Source organism: Carettochelys insculpta, chromosome 18 (assembly GCF_033958435.1).
Source record: "Carettochelys insculpta isolate YL-2023 chromosome 18, ASM3395843v1, whole genome shotgun sequence".
Lineage (NCBI taxonomy): Eukaryota > Metazoa > Chordata > Testudines > Carettochelyidae > Carettochelys > Carettochelys insculpta.
The window spans coordinates 2,714,044-2,736,764 of record NC_134154.1 but is presented as its reverse complement, the minus strand read 5'-3'; the positions used below and the strand labels follow the sequence as shown (position 1 = coordinate 2,736,764).

The 22,721-nt window shown below is 43.7% G+C and overlaps 1 protein-coding gene and 1 long non-coding RNA gene across 8 annotated transcripts in view; one reads left to right on the top strand and one right to left on the bottom strand.

Annotated features, from left to right (window-relative positions):
- CABIN1 (calcineurin binding protein 1) overlaps positions 1 to 22,721 on the bottom strand; it is a 192,024-nt gene that overhangs the window by 112,617 nt on the left and 56,686 nt on the right. For all 7 annotated transcript variants that reach the window (XM_075012556.1, XM_075012561.1, XM_075012560.1 and 4 more), the window contains 3 exons: positions 13,999 to 14,181; positions 10,989 to 11,320; positions 6,991 to 7,104 (listed from right to left, as the gene is read on the bottom strand). In XM_075012556.1, coding sequence (XP_074868657.1) covers positions 6,991 to 7,104; positions 10,989 to 11,320; positions 13,999 to 14,181 — 629 coding nt within the window. The remainder of the gene's footprint in view (positions 1 to 6,990; positions 7,105 to 10,988; positions 11,321 to 13,998; positions 14,182 to 22,721) is intronic.
- LOC142022573 (uncharacterized) lies at positions 3,620 to 13,781 on the top strand. Its single transcript, XR_012647989.1, has 3 exons — positions 3,620 to 4,209; positions 4,401 to 4,698; positions 11,875 to 13,781. It is a non-coding gene; the product is annotated as an uncharacterized LOC142022573 (long non-coding RNA).

Here is a 22,721-nt window from a genome sequence, read left to right as displayed (position 1 = left end):
GGGGGGTACAGGTTTACCAGCCCCTTCAGGAACCTGGTAACAATAGGATGGGCAAATACTGTGGGCCCTTCCTCTGCATGCTGAAAAGCAGATATAGCGGCGAGGTGGACTTTTAGTGAGGATAGGGAAAGCCCGCCCCTCTTGAGGTCCAATAAGTATTCTAGTATTACAGGTATAGGAACGTCAAGGGGAGCTAACTGCTTGGCAGAACACCATGCAGTGAATTGAGTCCATTTCTGCTTGTAGGTCTTCCTGGTGGAGGTCCTTCGGCTACTTTCGAGGACTTGTTGTACTCCCTCCGTACATGTACTTTCTAGGGAGCTGAGCGATGGATTAGCCATGCTTGTAGGCGCAGACCTTGGGGGTGTGGGTGCACTATGGACCCCTGGGCCTGCGTGAGTAGGTCCGGCGCCACCAGAAGGGGGAGCGGTGGGCGGTCCGACGTGCAGAAGCAAGGGGAACCATTGCTGTCGATCCCACGTTGGGACTACTAGAATCATGCAGGCTCTCTCCCTTCTGGCTTTCTGCAAGACCTTGTGGATGAGCACTGTGGGGGGAAACGCGTAAAGTAGGGGGCTCTTCCATGAGATCGCGAATGCGTCCCCCAGGAACCCCCGCCCCAATCCTGCCCTGGAGCAGTACTGGGGGCACTTCTTGTTGTGCTGAGTGGCAAACAGGTCGATCTGGGGAAACCCCCATGTGTGAAAGATTGGTCGTAGCAGAATCGGAGCGGATCTGCCACTCGTGCGTGAGTTCAAAGCGCCTGCTCAGCTGGTCTGCTTTCACGTTGTGAGCGCCCAGCAAATACGAGGCTTTCAACATTATGTTGTTGGCGATGCACCAGTTCCACAGCCGGACTGCTTCCGCACATAGGGCATGGGATCGGGCTCCTCCTTGTCGATTTACATAAAACATGGTGGAGGTATTGTCTGTATTGATCCCGACTACTTTGCCCTGTATGTGGTCTCAAAAGTGTTTGCAGGCGTTGAACACTGCTCTGAGCTCCAGTATACTTATGTGCAGTGACTGCTCCGCAGGGGACCATAGTCCTTGCGTCACCTTGTCGCTGATGTGTGCTCCCCATCCTATGTGGGAAGCGTCGGTAGCAAGAAAGATAGAGATTTGTGGTTGGTGAAAGGGTACCCCTGTTAGCGGGTTCTCGGGGTTTACCCACCATTGCAGGGATCTGCGCACCTGTGTTGTGGGCGACACCACCCTGCGGACAGTGTGGGATGCCGGCTTGTAGACGCTCACCAGCCAATGTTGTAGGCTGCGCATATGCAATCTGGCATTCTGCACCACAAACGTCGCCGCCGCCATGTGGCCTAGCAGCTGCAAGCACGTTAAGACCGGCACCGTGGGGCTGTATGTGATGTCTTGCACCAGCGAACTGATGGCGCGAAAGCGGGCGTCGGGTAGATAGACCCTTGCTGTAATAGAGTTTATAGGTGCCCCTATAAACTCTATGTCTTGTGTGGGGTCGGTTTTTGACTTCGCGAGGTTGATGACCAGGCCCAGCGAAGAAAACGTGTCTGCTGTTACGCGTATCATGCGTAGGACCTCTGCCTTCGAGGCCCCTTTCAAGAGGCAGTCATCCAGGTATGGGAATATAAATACCCCCTGTCTGTGCAGGTAGGCTGACACCACTGCCAGGGTTTTCGTGAATAAAAACCTTTCCCCTGGAATTGCTCCGGCACTCTTTCTACCGCCCCTATGAACATAAGATGGTCCACCTCCTGTTTGAGTCTCGCCTTGTGTGAAGTGTCCCTGAGGTGGAGCCTGGGCAGAAGTTTCGGCGGTGGGAGTGACTGAAAGGGGATCGCGTAACCCATGGCTATGATCTCCAGTACCCATTTGTCTGCGGTGATCTTTTGCCATTGGGGGTGGAATGGTTGGAGGCGATGATGGAACATTAGCTGGGAATGGCATTGTGCGATGGTAGTGATAGTGCAGCCCTCGACCTGCCCGTCAAACTTGTTGCCTTTGGGCCTGCCCCGAGGATACGCGGCTTTGTGGAGAACGTCGCCTGGGAGTTCTATACTGTTGCTGCTGCTGATGTTGCCCTTGGTCGTAGCCCCACTGGTACTGAGCACGCTGTGGTTGGTACGGGTATCGTCTTTGCTGAGGGTAATACTTTTTCTTCCAATATGGAGGGGTATAAATACCCAGGGTTCTAAGTGTAGCTCTGGAGTCCTTACTGGAGTGGAGGACCGAGTCGGTTGAGTCTGCAAACAGCTTCTGCGTGTCAAAGGGAAGATCAACAATCTTTGCCTGCAGATCCCTCGGGATACCTGATGTCTGGAGCCAGGATTCTCTACGCATGACCACTGCTGCAGCCATTGAGCGTGCCGCCGTGTCCGCCACGTCCAGGACGATCTGGACTCCCGTCCTCGAAGCCGCGTAGCCCTCTTGTACAATCGCCTTTAGCACCGGCTTCTTATCTTCCGGAAGCGAATCCATGAGAGAAGTAAGCCTGGAGTAATTGTCAAAATTATGGTTTGCTAGATGTGCTGCATAATTTGCCACTCTCAATAGCAGGGTGGAGGAGGAATATACCTTTCTGCCAAACAGCTCTAGCTTCTTGGCATCTTTGTCTGAACCCCCCAATTTGTACTGGGAAGTCTTTGATCTCTGCTGAGACGATTCTACCACCAGTGAGTTTGGTTGTGGGTGACTAAAGAGGAACTCCATGCCCTTCGCCAGGACAAAGTATTTCTTATCCGCTCTCTTGTTTATAGGTGAAGCAGAGGCTGGGGTCTGCCGTATGGTGGTGGCTGACTCCATGACAGCTTCGTCGAGCGGGATAGCGATTTTGGATGAAGCCGGGGGGTCTCAAATTTTTCAGGAGTTTGTGATGTTTCTCCTGTACCTCTGCTGTTCGGATGCCTTGCATGAAAGCCACCCTTTTAAACAGCTCCTGAAACTGTTTGAGGTTGTCCGGGGGAGCAACATCCCCGGGGGCCGTGGCCTCGTCAGGGGAGGACGAGGAGGAACCACTAGGGTAAACCTCCCTTGAACTCTCAGGTTCTTGCGGCCGATGGTACACCCGCTTGCTGGGGGCTTGCGAAGGAAAGTCTCGGGGTTCCAAAATTAACTCCCCTTGAGATAGCTGTGTTTCCATCCCTGGTCGGGAGGGTCCGCGGGGGTATTGGACGGCCGGGGAGGACCTGCCCCTAGGTGTATGCCTGGGGTGTCTGTGTCCAGCATGGTAAGAATGACCATGGCAGCACAGGCACAGGTCCGGGGATGGAGACCTGGACCACTCTCGGGGTGCGTACCCCCAATGTCTGGGAGAGCGAGATCTCCGTGACAATTCAGACAATGGCGAAACTGGTTTGTGATAGTACTCCAAGGGATCCAATCCCAGAAAGGGCGAAGGTGGCCCAAGCCATGGTGACGCTGGTTGGAGGAATGGAGAAGGAGGCTCTGGATAGGCTGGTAGAGACCCAGATCTTCTGGGTGGCGTGTGCAGCATAAGGGGAGGGCTTGTTGATAGGAGCACTGCAGCCCTGTCTGGAGAAGGGCTGCGGTGCCGGGTTTTTGCTCTCGCCTTTCCCCTCCCCTGCGGGGCTGGCACTGCCCCCTCCCGTGCCGGGGATCTCGGCCCCGCTGTTGGCGCCGTGCTCGGCCTGCTCAGCTGCAGTGCCGCATAGATAACATCCTCCGGTGCCTGCAGGCTCCATGCCTGTTGGCCCTGCACTGCTGGTGCCGCAGGGGTCAGTGCCGCCTGTGGCGGTGCCGCTGGTTCTGGCGCTTGCCTGGCCGCCACTCTGAGTGCTGCGTGTGCCGGCTGTTTGGTAATTGGAGGCTCAGCCTCTGCCACGTGCGCTGCTGAGCTGCTGCTTGTTTGGGTATGCGGCTGGGGGCTGTGTGCTGCGCCCGTCCCGCTCGCTGAGACCGCCGGCAGGGATCGGGCTGGAGAGAGCTTCTTCCGTTTCTGCACCGAGGGGGTGAGGGAAGCTGCCTTCCTTTTATGGAGCCCAGGGTGTCCTCTCCGGCACGTCAGGCTGGAGAGCCTTATCAAACAGGAGTATTTTCAGCCACATTTCTCTGTCTTTCCTGGCCCTGGCTGTGAGCTTAGCACAATGGGAACGCTTCTGGGTAACGTGTGATTCCCCCAGGCACCGAATGCATTCACTATGCCCATCGGAGGCCGGCATAGCTTCGCGGCAGGACTCACACTTTTTAAAGCCTGAAGAAGACATCACGGTGAGTCTTTATGCTATTAATAGGGCACTTAGCACTGAATTCGTGCCTGTTTACCCTTCGCGGACACCAGCCTGCAGCGGCGGGAGGCCTACTGGCCTTCACGTCCACGCGTCTTCTCCGCTCCTCTCTCTCTTTTTATTATTTTTTTTTTTTACTCTCTTGCTTTACCTCTTGTCCTTTTTTTTTTTTAGGAAATCAAAAACACCAATTTACACGAAAAACTCTAGCTAATCTGACTCTGGCCGTAGCCTGAGCGGATTCCGTCTGCAGTCGATGGCGGTTGAGAAGGAACTGGCGGGGACCGGATCGCGCACGTGGCCGGGGACGCGCAAGGGAGTGGTGCGCGCCGGCGCTTGCGCGATCCAGGAGAAACTGCTGGAAAGTTTCCGATCTGCAGCGCCGGGCGAGTCTGACACCTACTGTGGAGCACCCACGGGGACACTCGTAGAAGAACAATTTTTCTCTCTCCTCCTTGTAACCCTCTTTGAGGTACTTAAAACCACTAAATTTTATAAATTGGAGAGTTGGTCTGACATCAGCAAGTTCAATAAAGAGATGTGCAAAACACTATGCTTAGAAAGGAAAAATCAGATGTACAAACACAAAATGGGGAATATCCGGCCACAGTATGGATGAAAAGGATCTTGGGTACATTACAAAATGAATTTGAGCCAACAGTATGAAGCTGTTGTGAAAACCCCTAGTACCATTCTGAGATGTTTTAACAGGAGTGTTGCATGTAAAATAGTGGAGACAATTGTCCTGCTCTGGTCAGCATGAGTATGGCCTTAGCTGGAGTACTGTGTCCACTTCTGGGCACTACAGTAAAACCCTGAGTTAAACAGGGGTTGTGTTCCTGCAACCCCCATGTAACCAAAATTTTCACACAAGTCAGGGGTGGGGAGCCGGAAACCAGGCTGCTGCTTGATTCCCAGCTTCCCACCGCTTGTGGAACCTGGGAAACAGAACAGCCTACCAACGCTGTTCATTTTCCTGGATGCTTCTCCATGCCTTCTCCCAGCTGCGTGGCTGTCAGCCTGACAGCAGTGCCACTGGAGTAAGGCAGGGAGAAGGGGCTCTTAGCCTGCCTAGCTGCCTGCAGCTGTGGGGAGCGAGGCAGGCTGATCGCTGCAAAGCAGCTTCAGGTTGTGCTTAATTTCCATTAAAGTGAGTTATGCACAACTTGAAGCTGCGTATTTTGAGGGTTTACTGTATACCTCAAAAAAGATGTAGACAAACTGGAGACAATCCAGATGAGAGCTACAAAAATGATAAAAGGCTTAGAAAACCTGATCTGTAAGGACAAGTTAAAAAGCTTGGGATGTTTAATCTTAAGAGGGAAGGGGAACTTGATAAAATTCTGAAAACGTGTATAAGGTGCTATAAAGAGGACTTTTTTCCATTTCCACTGGGGGTAGGATAGGAAATAATCAGCTTAACCTCAAGGAAGGGAGATTTAGTCTAGATATTAGGGGAAAAATTCTAATTAGAAGGCTAGGTAAACACTGGAATAGGCTTCCAAGGAAGGTAGTGGAATCACAGTCTTTGGAGACTTTTAAAAACAGACTAAACAAACAGCTGTCAACGATGATTTAGGTGTACTTGTTCCTGCTTCAGTGCAGGTGAATGGAATAAATGATCCCTCAAGATCCCTTCCTGCTGTACATAAGTATGATTCTATATGCTTTACTATTTTGCTAGATCAGAACCCGAGTGTTCAATAGTTTGCAGGATTAAACATTTACAGAGCAAGGCTTTTGTAGGAAAAGCAGGCAGACATTGCAGGAAAATAGTGTAACACAGGCACACACTCACCAAATAAATCTTAACTGCCAAGGCTATACCCTACCAGACATGGCAGTCTTTATAACAAAAACCTCTCTCCAGCAGTAGGGAGGGAGACAAAGTTTAAGATTGGCAGGCTGGTCCATGATACAATTTTGAAACACCTGAAATTTCATTTAATATTCTTCCAGTAGAAGTATTGGGAAAACAGCATGTATTATACACTAAAACACACTTGTGCAGTAGGACTACTCAGAGCAGAATGCAAAAAACACCAAATGGTCTCCAGAGGAGGATTTTTGTTTGTTTTAAACAGATGCAAAGGAGAAATCAATTCTTAAGAGAAAACAGTTTCACACAGAAAATAATAGTATTAAACAGCTGTAGCAAACATTGAACACACTACTGGTCTGACATACACCTTTGCTACATATGTCGATGCAGCTAGCTTGCCATATAATGGAACCCTGCTAGAGACTGGGCTTCATGAGACTATCTAGAATGCCTATTCCTGCTGATTAAGTAACTTACATTTAGATACAGTACTTCAGTACTCTTCCCTAAATTCAAACATTCTTTAAGCAAATAGTACTATCTTTGGCTGGCCCAAAAAGTGAAAACAGATTTACCCAAATTAGAGAGCGAGAGAGAGAGAGAGAGAGATTGTGCATATACATGCATATGTGAACAGAATAAGAATGTCATGGCACAACCCCAAGCTACTGATTTCTCCCACCCCAGTTTTTGTTACTACTACAAGATGACAGCTTTTCATGCTTGTAAGGAATAATCACTAGGCGTGCATCCTTTTAGATGGGACAGCACTGACAAAATTTCCTGTAATGTAACTCTTCACATCTCCTTTGCACCCTGTGTTGTTTCTTCAGCCCTCTTTGTTTCATTCCCCCATCATTTTCCCTTAACAAACATTCCATATGAAAAGTTAGTATTAAAAATGTCCACATAGTGGTACGTTTATCAACAGTATTAACTTACATTGAAGAAATTAGTCTTGTTCCTCTCATAGAAGAGACCCTGTGCTGGCATGTGCTTTAGTTGCTGCCATGGGATACTGCTGCCTAGCAACACATCTCGGGCCCACTGGAGGTTCTACAGAAGCAAGAAAGAATTGAAATGAGTAGGAGACAGACGAACAGTTTGTTAATGCAGGTAAAAGTACAAAACATCCTCTTGCTTTTATTTATACATTACAGCTATAATTTTCCCAGAGAGATCTGTGTAATGTCACCCAGGCTCAATCCAGCTAATATCTGTGCATTTTGAGCAGAGTAATTCAGATAGGAGATTATCCCATCTCCCCCAAGAAAACCCTTACCCAAAAAACAGGGTGATTTAACAGCATAAGCCCTAAGATTTACTGGCCCTGGAAGTACGTAGAGGATTACTCAGGCTAGATCTATGCTAAGGTAGAAAGTCAGTATCTGATATACAATTCTAGCTATGCCACTAGCATAGCTAGGATTGATGTATCAGAATCTACTTTCTTACCTGGCATAGTCCAGGGCCTTTCAGGCTCGCGTCAACGTCCCTTACTCCACGTGACAGCGTTGAACACAGGGGTCGATGGCCAAGCCCAGAGAGGTAAAGTTTGCTGTGTCTTAACACAGCAATATTGAACTCTGGAAGATAGATCTTCCCATGGTCGATTGACTGGTGAGTACAGACTAGACCTTAGTCCCCTAAGGCTTCAAATTTGGTCTCCACACACACACACACTTTGCACTGATTTAGACTCGTTTTTGTGCTTCCCCAATACCACTGAATTCTGTTTGAAGTCTGAGTTGCACACGTTTTCTGATTTTTAGAAATCCACATAATCATTTTAATGGAATAATTGTTATCACTTAATTAACAACATAAAAGGATTATATAGCAACTAAACACAGAACAAGCATAATTAATTTCAAAAACAAATTTCTTGTCTGCAAAAACTAAACTGCTAGCCAGATCTCTTGAACATTTAGCAATTTACTTATCAGCACTTTTTTGATTGCCTAGGATGTGTCTGTGTACCTGATCACCATAGTTTAATGCACCACCTTTTGAAACCCTGTTTTAAAGACAAATGCAAAGAACTCCACTTAGGAAGAAACAGTCCATTACACACTTATAAAATGAGAAATGACTGCCTAGGAAGGAGTAATGCGGAAAAGGATACAGAAGGCATAGTGGACCACAAGCTAAATATGAGTCAGTGGTGTAACACTGCTACAAAAAAGAACAATTCTGGACTAGGTTAAGCAGGAGTGTTGTATGCAGGATACAAGTAGTAATTATTCTGCTCTACTCTGCAATGATTAGACCACAGCTAATCTGCTAATCAGCTATTGTGTTCAGTTCTGTGCTCCATATTTCAGGAAATATGTGGAGAAATTGGAAAAAGTCCTAAGGCATGCAGCAAAAATGATTAAAGATCTAGAAAATATGATCTATGAGGGACAATTGAAAGAATTAGGTTTGTTTAGCTTGAAAAAGAAAAGACTGAGAGGGGACATAACAGCTTTCAAGTACCTTTGAGGGTAATACAGGAAGTAATAGGCTTACGTAGCAGTAAGGGCTGTTTAGGTTAGACATTAGGATAAACTTCCCGTCAAGGTGGTTAAGCATGTTGTGGAATATCCATCATTGGAGATATTTAAGAGTAAGTTAGATAAACATCAGTCAAAGATGATCTAGATCAGGGGGTGGAAAATATTTTTGATGGGGGAGAGCCACTCCAAATTTTGGTAAATGGTCAGGGGCCACACTTTTCTATGGAGGGTGGTGAGAGGTGTGGGATGGAGGTTGGGCACAGAAGGGAACTCAGAATGTGGAATGGGATGCAGGAGAGGGGGTTCAGGTGAATGAGGGAATTATCACCGGGGTGTAGAGTCCACAAGGGGATATGGGTGCAGGAGATGACTCTAACCTGGCAGAGGGATGTAGGAGCAGGTCATCTGGCTTGCTAAAATCATGCCAGATGTGGCCAAGTTTCCCATGGTCCCATAAAGATTGTTTTACAACCACCAGCCCTGGCTCTCAGTGTTCTGTGCTCTTATTTAGCTGTAATTTATCCCTAAATATCTTAAGAGCCCAGTAAACTGTGGAAGTGTTGGTAATGTTGCTAGACAATACTGACGTCCCATGATCCAGGAAATTCTCTTAGTTGCTAGAAAACAGCCAATGGAAGCTGAGAAAAGGTGCTGGTCAATCTACCCCCACCCCTCAGCTTCAAAGTCTCACATCTCATGGACTGGTTTCTGGACAATAGAAACAGAGAGATTTTGCTGATTGTGGGGGCAGCCAGCAAAGCTTTCAATCCCAGTCAAGTCCTAAAGGTGCCATACTAGAGAGGTTCAACCTGTAATAATCCTTTGTAATTTGATTTAGTTTCCACTTTTTATAGGCCCCCTTTTCGATTTTTAGATCATTAATGATCTCCTGGTTAAGCCAGGGTGGTCTCTTTCCATACTGCCTATTTTTCCTATGCAGTGGAAGAGCTTACTCTTGTGCTCTTTATAATGTATGTTTGAAAAACTGCCAACTGTTTGTCCTCTGAGACTTGCTTCCCATGGGATCTTATGTATCAATGCCTTAAGTTTGCTAAAGTCTGCCTTCTTGAAAAACCATTGTCTTTTTTTGGTATTCTTCACACCATTCCTCAGAATCATGAATTCTACCATTTCATGATCCCCTTCACCCAAGCTAATCACTGAGATGTAACAAGCCAGAGAATGAGGGAGATGGGAAGAGAATTAATTGTTACCATACTCAAGTGACCTTTTGTTTTAATATATTAAGAATGTGTCATCTTTTAGTATTGCTAATAATCTATTAATACATCTACTGCTTTTAGTTTTCAAAGAGCTGCATAAACAAAAAGTCCTACAAGTGGAAGTGTGCATACAAAGCATATTGTTTTGCATTTAGATCTCACAGAATGTATATATGCAACAAGTGGTTTGTGGATAGCATATACAGCAAACCCTAGATTCTACGGACCCCAATTTAATGGACTTCAGGAACAATGGACATCCGCCAGCCTCCCCCATTGTTTCAGAAGTCCACTCAATCCACCAGTCCCCCCCACCAAAAAAGGAGCAGCCACTGCAGCCTGAACTGATGCTGCTGCCATAGCCACCATGCGCTCCTCCCACCAGGCATAGGCTGCATATGTGGGAAGACAGAGGGAGCACATGCCAGCAGCCCCATCCATAGCAGCTCCTCTAGCCACACCAGTGGTTCAGGTGGTGGCGGGTTCCGGCGGGTTCCAGAGGCTCTGATGAGTCACCCATTTATTTGAGGGGGCCTGGTAGAGTCTGGTTTTGGGGGTGTGCTATGGCAAATACAGTAAACCCTCACATTTAATGGACTTAAGGGACAACCCTCCCCACATTAGTCCATTAAATCAGGGGTTTACTGAATACATGCATGCAAAAGCAGTCATCAAATTCTGAACATATACTTTTTAAAATTTAGGTCCAGTTTACTCATCTTCCCTATGCACTCGATGTGGATAAGCGTTATTATTCTCATTTTCAGATAAGGAATTTGAGATGCCAGAGAGACTACATGAATTGATGATGGTCACACAACATGTCGATGTCAACACTGAGGAGTTCCTAGTCATTTGTGCAGTACACTTATTCAGTTACAAATAAGAGCAAAATCATTGTAAGAAGTTCTGTATTCACAAACTGCACATTTCTGGCTAATCTCTCCTGGACGGGGGAAAATAACATACTATAATGATTGAACCATGCATTTTCAACTTATCTGGCCTAACCCATGAATAAAAGAGTTGTGGGCGGATGGTAATGCTCCCCAGTACTTACTGGGAACCCAAACTAGAGTGAAAAAAACCTCCTTTGGCAGTAGTTTAACAAGGGGGTAACTTGGGAAGTCCTCCAAGTTAACAAAAGTTGGAATGTACCTTATGATCATCTACTTTAACTGTAAACACAGCTGGACTTTCTGCCACTGCTATGTCTTACCTTGTGTGTTCTGCTGTATGTGTACAGAAAGGCCAGTCTGTAGAGGCTCTTATAGTGCTGGGGGAAACGGCTCAGACACAAACGGAAAGAGGCAATGCACTGCTCTGTCAGCAATTTGCGTTGCTCTTCAAGATCTGCTGGAAGACACTGGGGAAAATCTGATGCATCTCCACAAGGGTCAGCTTTCTTCTTACAGTCCCACTGTGAAGGCGGGGGAACTGTAGCCTTGACAGGGATACCAGATGATGCCTGGGTATCTAAGAGAACTTTCTGGACACTATGCTCAATCGCATGATATGATTCAGAATTCTCCAAGGGTTCTTCTGATTTTCCTACAAATGACAAATGAACAAAAGCTTAGCACTTGTGTTTCAGAGCCAATGCACACTGAAACACTGAAGTCCTTTTCTCCATTAAGCTACATTCACAGTAGTTTCTGAACGTCCCAATATACAGGTAACTGCACTTGATATTCAATGAACAAGACATATTCAGCTCCTAGAGAAACACATAAATCAGGGCTCAGCAACCAAAATAGTAAGAAGAGCCTTTTTTCCCAATTTGGTAAAAAAAATCAATAATTCAAGAGCCGCAATCCATGTGAATATGAGATAGTCCTTAATAAATAATGTCAAACCATACTTTAACTCCTATTTTAAGAACAGTGCACACACAATGATTTTTAATGTGACACATATTTACTGCAGGATGTTCACAAATATTTTACATATTTTATTTCCTCACACTTTACTCTGCCTTCTGGAATAATAAGCCCTCTTATATTCAATATTATCACTCAATGTAGCTATTTATTGTCCATTTTAAAATTGCTCATTAACCTTCGCTTTGGTAAGCTAAATAAACTGAGTTTAATTTTCTCTTTCAGGTGTGTTTTCCAGACAGCCAATCATTCCTGAAGATATTGTCTAAACCCTCTCCAATTTTTCAACAGCTTTTTGAATATGTTGATACCAGAAATGGACACGGTATTCCAACAGAATGTGCTATGCTTTTCAGAAGATTCTGAAGGCTGGAGAAAATATTTCTATTTAATTTTTAAACCATTAATATTTTATAGCCATGACCTTCTGGCATAGAACTCTTCGCACACTTGATGCCTCTGAGATTTTGTAAGTTTAAGAAAAATCTTTTAAAATGTTTAACTTTAAAACTGATTTAGATTATTCAAATAAGATCATATTCATACAATATTTCATTAATATCAGAATGTTTTAATAATTCTCAACCAGAAAGTTTCAGCCATTCCAATGCCCTAATCATCCCAGTAAGAGAGGGAAAAAAACTCTCAAAATCACCATGAGCAAACCCCTTTCTCATAGCTAGGTGATATTATTTCTGCAATACCTTCATAGCATCTGGGTGCCTTAATATTTTTTTAAATTATTTTTAAGTATCTTATATATCAAAATTTTATATCCCTGATGGATAAAAGTTTTATTAGCCTAAGTTTGGATGGCAGCATTATTCACAAAGATGAACAAATTACATGTCAATAATATTTATGTTATTCCCTCACATTTTACATGTATAAATGCTAGCTTTTAGAGTATGAAACAAATCTCTATTTTTGTTTTTCGTACCCACCTCCGCTTGTAAAGCCTAGCTCCCTCAATATCAAGTTTAATATCCAGCTTCAGACAGAGAAAAAAAGACAGAGAAAAAAATTCTAACCAATAGATTTTGGAAGGTCTAAGTTTATTTTAAAACATCTTCCCACATATACTATCTGATATCAAATGATCTACTGGAGAGCTACAAATAATTACGGTTTTCCACTGACAACGGATAGCAGAGGGTGATTTCATGTTCTCCAGTGCATTTAATTCCAGTATTTATCATTTTGACGCTGAGTCAAAGTCTATTGCTAATCCAGGACTAAGTATGGGCAAAATAGAAAAAAAATGTGTGAGATTGTTTTACAATAACAGCTCCTTGAACTTGCTCAGGAGTTTGAAATACAGTAAACCCTTGATTTATCAGACCTTCATATAATGGACTTCGGAAATAATGGATGCTGTCTGCCAGCCCCCCTGCCGGAGACTCACCAGAGCTGCCACCGGGGCTGGAGGGGCCACTGCAGCAGCTAGGGCCACTGGGGTCAGAGGAGCCGGGGTAAATGGGGGCCGCAGTGGAGTGCAGGATCTCCTCTCTCCCAGTCCCATGTGCATGAAGCATGTCGGCATCCAGCTGCCGTTGCCTGCAATGGCACTGAGCAACATCCAAGGTGTCGGAGGCTGCTGCCTATTGGCAGGCTGGGGGCAGCCATGCTCTACCTTTGCGTGGGCGGCTCAGTGCTGGGGGCTGGAGGACCTGCAGTGCTGAGAGCTTCAGGAAGTGGAAGGAGCCAGGATGGCATTCAGCTCCTCTCCTGGTAATTGGGAGAGGGAGATGGAGGCGTGAGGGGAAGAATGGGTAAGGGAAGTGGGGGCAAAGGACAGGAGGAAGTGGTAGGCTGGGAAGGTCAGTGCATCATCACACAGCATAACCATTTGGGTATAATGGACTTACAGCATTAACGGACAACCCTCCCCCCAATAATCTGTGAAATCAAGGGTTTACTGCATCAGAACCCAGAGTATGTGTGAAGAAATCAAAGGAGCATGAGAAAAGCTGATTTACAGGTTATGAGAGGGTTCCATCACTAATGTCAGTGGCATCACTACCACATAAATCTGATGAAGTGGGCTCCAGCCCACGAAAGCTTATACCTAAATAAATGTGTTAGCCTTTAAGGTGCTACAGGACACCTTACTTTTTTTTTTTTTTTTTTGCTGAAACAGACTAACTCAACCAACCCTCTCAAACTAAACTTTATATTTGTATCAAGCATGTTGTATATGTACTTATTTTTTAAAAACAAAAACTATACATAGACACCTGGCTGGTGCTCAATAAAAAAATCACAAACATAATCTTTCCATTATTTTTGCTTGCTGGACAAAACATTTTAATGTCATCACACAAGGTGCTGTGAGTTACATAATTGTACCTCTTTCCTCTTCAGATCCTTGGATCTCTTTGCAGGATGCTATGACATCTGAACAGGAAGGGGAAATCCTCTTCTCTGAGTAAGGCTTCCTCAAACTGTCTTGAGAACTAGCAGGTTCATTAAAGACATCCTGTGTGGAGTTGGAATCTGATAGCACCACTGCTGTGCTATCTTGACTCCTTTCTGTAAAAAAAGGAGAATGAGATACAGCATGAATGCATTACCTCATCCATACCATGGGAGACACTAGGACCTAACTGTCTGCTACCTTTAACTACAAGTTAGTGCTTTTTCCTTAATCTAAGTCACATAATGACTTCAGCCATTCTGTAAAGCGTTCTCTGTTGTAATGCATGGATGTATGCCAACCCATGTGTCTAGTGTCTAACAGGTAAATTTATTTATCTTCTTTTCGTCTGTCTTCAATAATTTATTGACATGTTCATCTCCTCATCTGTTTTTTCCAAGAACTGAAAACTTAATTCTTTTCTTTCATAAGAAATTGCTACATATTCATGAAGATTTCATTTTTTAAATTATTTCCTAAGATATCTAATTAGGCTAGAAACTTCATACAAGGGAACTGATGTGAAACCCTCATAAGCAGTCGCTTTTATGATTGAATGTAGCCAACATTTTACATTCATAACATACTGCAATTTCACAGTCCTAGGAGAGGAAAGAGGCATCCAAAACGGCTACTCTCATGTCAGGACCAGGATTTTATTTTTTTTTGTACCTCTGACAGAGGCCAGTCTCTGACACAGGAAAGTTAACCAGCCAGCTTGACCCTGGCCCATGCGTGGGGACAGGAGTAAGGGGAATTCCTATCTGAGACCTTGGGGCTGTCATCCTATGACCTGAAGCATAACATTCCATTAACCTCATTACAAAGGATATTGGTATGATCCAACTGAAAAATTTAATCACTACCTTTAAAGTTTATTGAGAGCCTCTCTCTAGCCAGTATAATTAATCATAATGCCCTGTGGACTATCCTCTCAAAGATCAGCTGCCCCAAAAAATTCATTAGCATCTTGAGGCTGCTTCACGACAGCATGACTGCCACAGTATTGGGCAACAACAGATCCCAAAGAGGCCCCTTTGAGGTCAAAACAGGAGTCAAACAAGGCTGCATCATTGCCCCATCACTGTTCTGCATCTTCATTGCCATGACCCTTCACCTCATTGATGGCAAGCTTCCAGATGGCATGAAGATTATTTATAGAATGAAGGGAAGCTTTTCAATTTCAGAAGACTGAAGGCTAAAAGCAAGACCTCCACAACCTTGATCCTGGAGCTCCAATACACACATGACAACATGATTGCTGCTCTTTCTCCTGCATCCCTTCAGACCATTTTAAGCACCTTCACTAAAGCATATGAGAATCTTGGCCTGACACTGAACATCAAAAAGACCAATGTCCTTAATCACTGTGGCTACGTCTACACTATGAGATAAATTTGAATTTATTAAAATTGATTTTATAATGCTGTTTTTAAATTCGATTTTGAGTATCCTCACTTCCCACAGGCTCCCAACAAACTCAACATATTGCTTCCACAATGAAATTACCCAACACTGACTGCTGTAGTAGTGCATTGTGGAAGTCTACGCCACAGTTCCCTCAGCCCTGCATTCTGAGCCAGGAGCCAGATGCAACAGTGCTGTCAGTTTCCCGGGTTCTGCAGCTTGTGGGACCTGGGAAACCGAGAGTGCAGCAGCCCTGGTCAGTTTTCCGGTTCCTGCTAGGACAGTAAACCCTCCCTTTAATGGAGAAATGGGGGAAAGGGCTGTCCTTTCTCCCCAATAGTCCATTAAATGTGAGGGTTTTCTTCCCCTCCCCGCAGGCTCCCCCAGCCTCAGTCCCACCTCAGCTTCCCTGCAAAAAACCTCTTCAAAACAACCCCCCCCCAAAAACACTTCCTCCAAAAAAACTCTCTCCAAAAAACCCCAACCCGCTGCCACTCACCAGCTCTGGTGGAAGACCTGATAGAGCCTGCTGGCTGGGTCGCCTGGTCGTAGGTGGACAAGGGCGCCTGCAGGGTAGGCACCTGCCCCTGGGTATCAGGGGCCATCTGGCTGTGGGGTGTTCGCCCTATGCAGCAGGAGTGCAGCAGCCCTGGTCAGTTTCTTGGCTCCCACTAATAGTGCAAAGCATGTAGCTTTGCGGGATACATAGGGGACACTTGCGGAGGCTAATAAATTCGAATGAAAGACATGGCACTTCCACACTAGCCTTCATCTGACACTTTAAAGTCAAGATTGATGCTATACCCATCCATTAATATCAACACTTTGTTATCGATAAGGGCAGACTAAATAGAGCAAATGACATTTTCAGTGAAGACAGTGATATTTTAATGTTGAGCTAACACCTTTAAATTCAATTTTATCTCATAGTGTGGACGCGGCCTCTGTCGGGGTTTGTCAGAGACAATCTGTCACAGCTTCATGAATAGAACTGGAAGAGCTCATGTGCATGCAGCCTCCATCTCCACAGAAAAATATTACACACCTTCTTCCTCAGATGGGGAAAAACACATTTTTCTACCAGAAAAATTCAATGTCTGATGTCAAATCCTACCAGAGAGGGCTCTCTCTATATCTAAAACTCATGGATGAATGTTGTCCTTTTACTAGACAAAGAACAGGTTGAACTGATAAAAGTTTTATGCAGCCACCTGCATGCAAAAAGGCTAAGAAGTATCAGACACTGAAGATCAATGCAATCTCTCTGAATTCTTATTCACAATACAATCGACAAGTAAAATAGAAAAAATGCTCAGAAACAGAGAATTGCAACAGAGAGGAGATGGCAAAACAAATGAATCCCACTCCTTCTAAAGAAATTATGCAATGCAGATAGAGCTGAGATGCCTCCTCCGATATGTGTGTCTTAATGAGATAAACTTTCTCATCAGACCTCAATTTATCGTGTAGGTATTACTTGTTTTGATTACAAAAAATTAAAATGCAATTTGGTGCAACCTATGAGATTTTTATTTGGCACATGAAGAAATCGGTCTGTCTAGGGAACTGGAAAAAGGAATGGGGATAGGGGAATGGGGAAGTCCTAGCCTTCTAATGGCAAGTTTTACAGTTGGTTAGTGATGACAGACTTTATATAGATATCATATAATTTCAAAAGAATGGGAGGAGAAAGATTCTGAATGGAGGTCAAGTCAAGCATTAAGGACTTGTTTTTAGAGCTTTAAAATGTTCTTTGGTACATTTGAATATAATCTAATGCCTCATCAGTATCAGGAAAAATGGCAGGTGCCTAACCTTCAAAACTGTTGTTCTCTGAGGTGTGTTACTCGTGTCCATTCACACAGATCTGTGCAAATTCTACACCCATGATTGCCAGAAGGTATTTTCCTCTAGTGGTACCCACTGGGTCAGCTGTAGAGTCCCCAGGAGTGGTGCCTTCACGCTGTGGTATATAAGGCTCTGTTAACCCCCAACTCTTCAGTTCCTTCTTTCTGGCCAGCTACTCCAAGAGAGGGGAGGTGGGTGGGATTTGGAATGGACATAAGCAACACCGCTAGAACAACAACAAGTATGAAAGATAGGTAACCATTTTTAATTCTTCACGTGATTGCTCCTGTGCATTCCAGTAAGTGACTTCTGAAAAGTTTACCTGGAGGAGGGATTGGAGATCAATACACCACTGTCTGCAGAACTGTTCTACTTAACACCTCATCACCGCTTGCTTGCTGGGTCATGTCGTAATACGATGCAAAGGTATGAACGGAGGATTATGCCACTGCCCTGAAAGTGTCCTGAATGGGAACAAGGAAGCTTGTGCTCTCATGGAATGAGCTGTCAGTGCCAGGGCTGGAACTCGGGACAGCTCATAGCAGGTCCTGATGCAGGACGTGATGCATAATGAGAGATGCTGGGACGAGATGGGCAGTCTCCTCATTCTTTCAGCTATCATAACAAAGAGCTATGGCAATTTACAAAATGTCTTTGTGTGTTCAATATAGAAAGCTAGAACATGCCTGACACCTAGGGAATGAAGGATTTGCTCCTTAGAGATGGTGTGAGGCTTTGGGAAGAATATGTGTGGGAAAATATGGAAGTGGGAGACCACTTTGGGCAGAAAAGTGGGGCGGGGGGGAGAGGAAGAGTGGCAGGGCAGGGGCAATGTTGCATTTTGTCTTTATAAAAGACAGGGCTTGGAGGTTCAAAGGTGAGAGCCCAGAGTTCTCACGAGGAATGCAGATGCACCTCAGATAAAATACATGTGGCCGTCACTTCAAGAATTCTAGCTTACACACATTTATCATCACTGGTATGCACTGCAGTACAAACATTTGGGATTACTTAGCCTCATAATACCTAAAAAAGACCCCAGCCATAATAGATGATATTACACAAATCTGGAATCAAATTACTCTTTCATGTAATTAATTAAAAAGAATAATAAATAAAAAAAGTTTTGCATTGGCGCAGGATCACCACTTGAGGCAGAGTGCTTCTCTCTGTGAACAGAAGGGAGCCCCCTTGCAAAATGAGTAAAAGATATAATCCTGGATTGGACCTAGTTTCATCTAATCATTAGACATATGTTAATAACTAACATCTCTAACAACTGCTGTATTTTTACCAACAATCTCAGAGTACAAAGATTCACCAGTGTTTCATTCATTTGGTCAGATGCTTCTTATATATTTTTATACGAAATATCAATTTCAAATTTTTTTTCTTATGCAAACCCATTAAAATAAGAGTGATAAACAGATTAAATTAAAAAAGGGCAAGAGCAGGATAATCTTAACGGTCACCCTAGACCTAATGAGCTGTCTCCAAGAGCACCCAGTACCAGATGTCTCAGAGGAAAATGGAAAAATCACAACAGTCAAATGCCCTACTATCTCCTCCTTCTACTTCCCCACCCCCATGAAGATTCATTCCAATCTCTGAAAGTGAGAGACTGGTTTAAACTTTGATGCACGAAGATTCTGTATCCCTTTCAAAACTGTTTGCACTAATTTTTATAACTCTGGTTATTCTTGTTATCCATATAAATGTCTGATCCCTCTTTGAATTTTGTTAAACACTGACAAGTTGATATACAATATCCTCAGGGATCATCTTTAACTCACTGATATCTTCAGAATCTCCCTCTCAAAGACACACGTATAATATTTGCAGAATCACAAGACCAACAGACTATGAAATGGGACTCCTCCCATGACACAGAGCAAGTAGCTTTTCCCATAGAGCTTAACATGCAGTTTTGGCCAATTCTTGAAGCAAGCCGTGACAGGTAAAAGCAGGAAGAGAATGTCTAAGGAACGAGTTGTATAAAGGTTAGGGGCAGCACGGGCAATATTGGTTGCACAAGCAATCAAGCAAAGATAAAACAAAAAACCATGATCATACCAAATTGAACAGAAAGCAATAAATGACAAAGGATATACACAACAACAATATAATGTTTCAACACTACAGTAGCAATAAGCATTTCATGCATTTTCTGTGTTGTCTCACAACACTTTACTGGTAGAACATCAATATATCCAAAAGACTGGTATAAGAGCATACAGACAAACTTCTCCGATCTCTTTCTAGGTACAACAGTTCTTTTTCAGGTGACTTTTGATTTAGAAACCTTTTTATTTTCTCTTTTTTGGAATTAATTTCAATATTTAGAGCAAGGATTAATTGAACACACTGCGAATGTGTTGAAAGTCTGTATTGTCTGCCTGTCTGTGAAGAACCGCATATAGCCAAAGCTTGATCACTGTGCATTAAGTAGAAAGTTGGCTCTCTAGCTGGGTAAACTAACCATACCCTAGGTGAGGCAAACATCCTATTTAATCCCAGAATACTATTTAAAAAAAAAGCAGGGGGGGGGGGGGGAGAAATCTACATTTTGTTCATCCACTGTTAAATGTGAAGGGGGGAGGGAAAGGAGAGACCAAGCAAATGCAACACAGTGGAAAAGGGGATGTTGCCTGGTAAAAAAAGTAAGAAAGAACATAGAGCAGCAGCTGCTAATTTTGTGCATACGCAACTGCCAAACACTAACTGCAACTCGGCTAGATTTCTTGCCTCCTGAAGAAAAGATGCAGGTCAGCAGCTGCAATAGGGAGACAGGGCTAGAAATCTGTGTGCTGTAAAATAAAGTACAACTCTACAAGCTTTTACTGATCTGTATTTTCCAGTATGTCTAAAGCTTGATATTTTAAATCAGCACTACACAGATTCAAAATGGTCTTCATTCTAGCAGTCATTTCTGAATTCTTTCCTCCATCTTTTCCCAGATGTAGAAATACATTGGATAGTAATAGTACAATATGAGAGAGATAAGGTGGATGAGGGACAGGAGTTGTTCCAATAAAATATACTACACCTCACCCACCTTCTCCCTCTAATCTACTGGGACTATTCAATTTCTCTCCTTTACATACTGGAACCAGCATGTATACATCTACACTATGTGGACATTACAGCTATGTCGGCTGCAAATAAACTCTTGCCCTTTACATTTTAGTATGCAGAAGTGCACTGTGAAGGACTAGAATCCAGTGATTTTCAGTGAAGGACTCCTCTCTGCGGATTCACCCTCTCGACGTCAGCCAGGTTCAGTCAGTATAGGTTTACTACACCCATAAGGTGTAGTAAAAGCTTTTGTTTGGCTATGAACCATTGCTGAGTTATTTACTAAGCTGGCTTATGGTAATGTAGGCAGATGGAATGGTTTTGTGTGGCATGTGCTATAGTCATTTTTATTATTGTCATTTAATTTGTCAGGTGACCAAATTCCATGGTAAGAAGTACATAAAAATACTAAGACAATTAGGGTAGATACCTGAACTGAATTTGGGCCAAACTATTTCATTCAATAACAATGCCAAAGTGAGCCATTTCAATTAGTTTCAGAACAGCAAAAAGTTTCCCAAAGTTGTGAGCTTTAAAAAAAAAAAGGCAAAAAAGCATTTGACTATTTTTAGGAACAGTATAATGGAAACGCAGACACCACACTTCTGCAGAAATTAGACTGCATTAAAATGTCAGCAGCACTTTACTTAAAGTACATATTTTAACAAAAGAATTATGCAAATTAATGCAAAGCAATGCAATATTGATAATACACACACACACACAGATGAATAGCTTCTGGGCTTCTCAAACTGTTAGCACTCCTCCATTTGCAACAGCAGCCTTAGGCAAATATTTTAATTTCCTGGGGCTCTTCAGTGTGCTGCTGCTGTAGTTTGGCTATGCCAGCAATTTATAATGCATTATGACTGGGGTAGTGCTTTGCAATTCTACTTCTAATAGTCACATTCTACCTTCCTAAGGCACACCCTAACTTGACTTCTACACACCGGTAATTTCAATAGCTGTAACAGCAGCTACACTATGTATGCCATGCTTGCAAGAGCTAAAACTGCTGCTTCAGCCCTGATGGATGTAGCAGCCCCTCAGCTTGTTCCTTTTGATTTTGTTAAGTAATCTACTTTCCTCCTGTCAGAAAATTAGTATGCCATCACTCATAATGCCTTGCTGTGAGTGAATGGATTCATACCATGCTCTGCAATAACTCATTTGTCTTCTCAGAATATTTCGCTAGCTGTAGAGCCTATGCATATGTAGTGTGACAGAAAATTGATTCACAGAGTGCATATTATTTTAGGATTTTATTTTATTTTTATTTTATTTTATTTTAAACATTTTTCATTTGCAAGTCAGTCTCTACAAGTGGGGAAAAAAGAAGATCATAACAGGTCCCATATCCAAGTAATAACTGAATTATTTGAGAAGAATCTTTGACTAACAGGGCAAAAATTATCTGCTAGTGAACGTGGCTGATAACAGAGAGTTAAGTAGCATACCTGCCAATTAATAAAGGTGACTGGCCATGATTTCTACAGCATACTAGCTACATAAATAAACTTCTTGCATTCCAGCCCCATGTTATATAAGACTGATCTGATCCAAAGACCACTGAAGTCAATGGAAAGGCTTCCATTGGGGCTTTGGAAAATACCCTGTATCTTTATCCCTATTTTCTCTCTTAAATTTTACACAAACACACACCCAAACATAAAACTGGTAGAGAAAGAACTTTGGAAAAGTTAAAGCAGTAGATGTGCCTGCCTGCACACTACTCATTCACACTAATATGTGTGTGTGAAAGAGAGAGTGGAGAGGACACACATTACACATTCTCAAACCAGTGAACAAATTACTGATGAATGAAGTAACAGTTTGGATAAAAAACTCCTACATATTCAGAGTAAATGCAAAAACCTGCTGCTGTTTTTAATCCAGGTGTTATTTATTAGTAGGGAAGAAAAGGGAGCAATTACACCTGGTTGGGTATTAGGCCTGTAGCTAATTGTTTCATAATTGGGTCGACACATGCATTTTTTAAATTTTTTGCTTGGTTATTATAGAAATATTGAGAGGCATGGAAGGAGCTCATCCTAAAGGAGTAAAGTTCAGAACAAAAACAGCAGTTCCTCAAGGAGGATGCTGTAATCCAGGAGAGCGGAACCTACAGCTCTGGCCCCAACTTAATTTGATCCTGACGGCGGCAAGTCTCCACATCATGTGCCAGAAGCCCTGAGCCTTGGCACCCCACTTCAGAACTGGGGCACAAGTGCCAGCTCATTTAGCTATGGGAGGAAGCCCAGAGCATCAGAAGTGAGTGAAAGGTAGGGTTTTTTGCTCCGCACTTTGGGAACACTGGGAGCAAGTG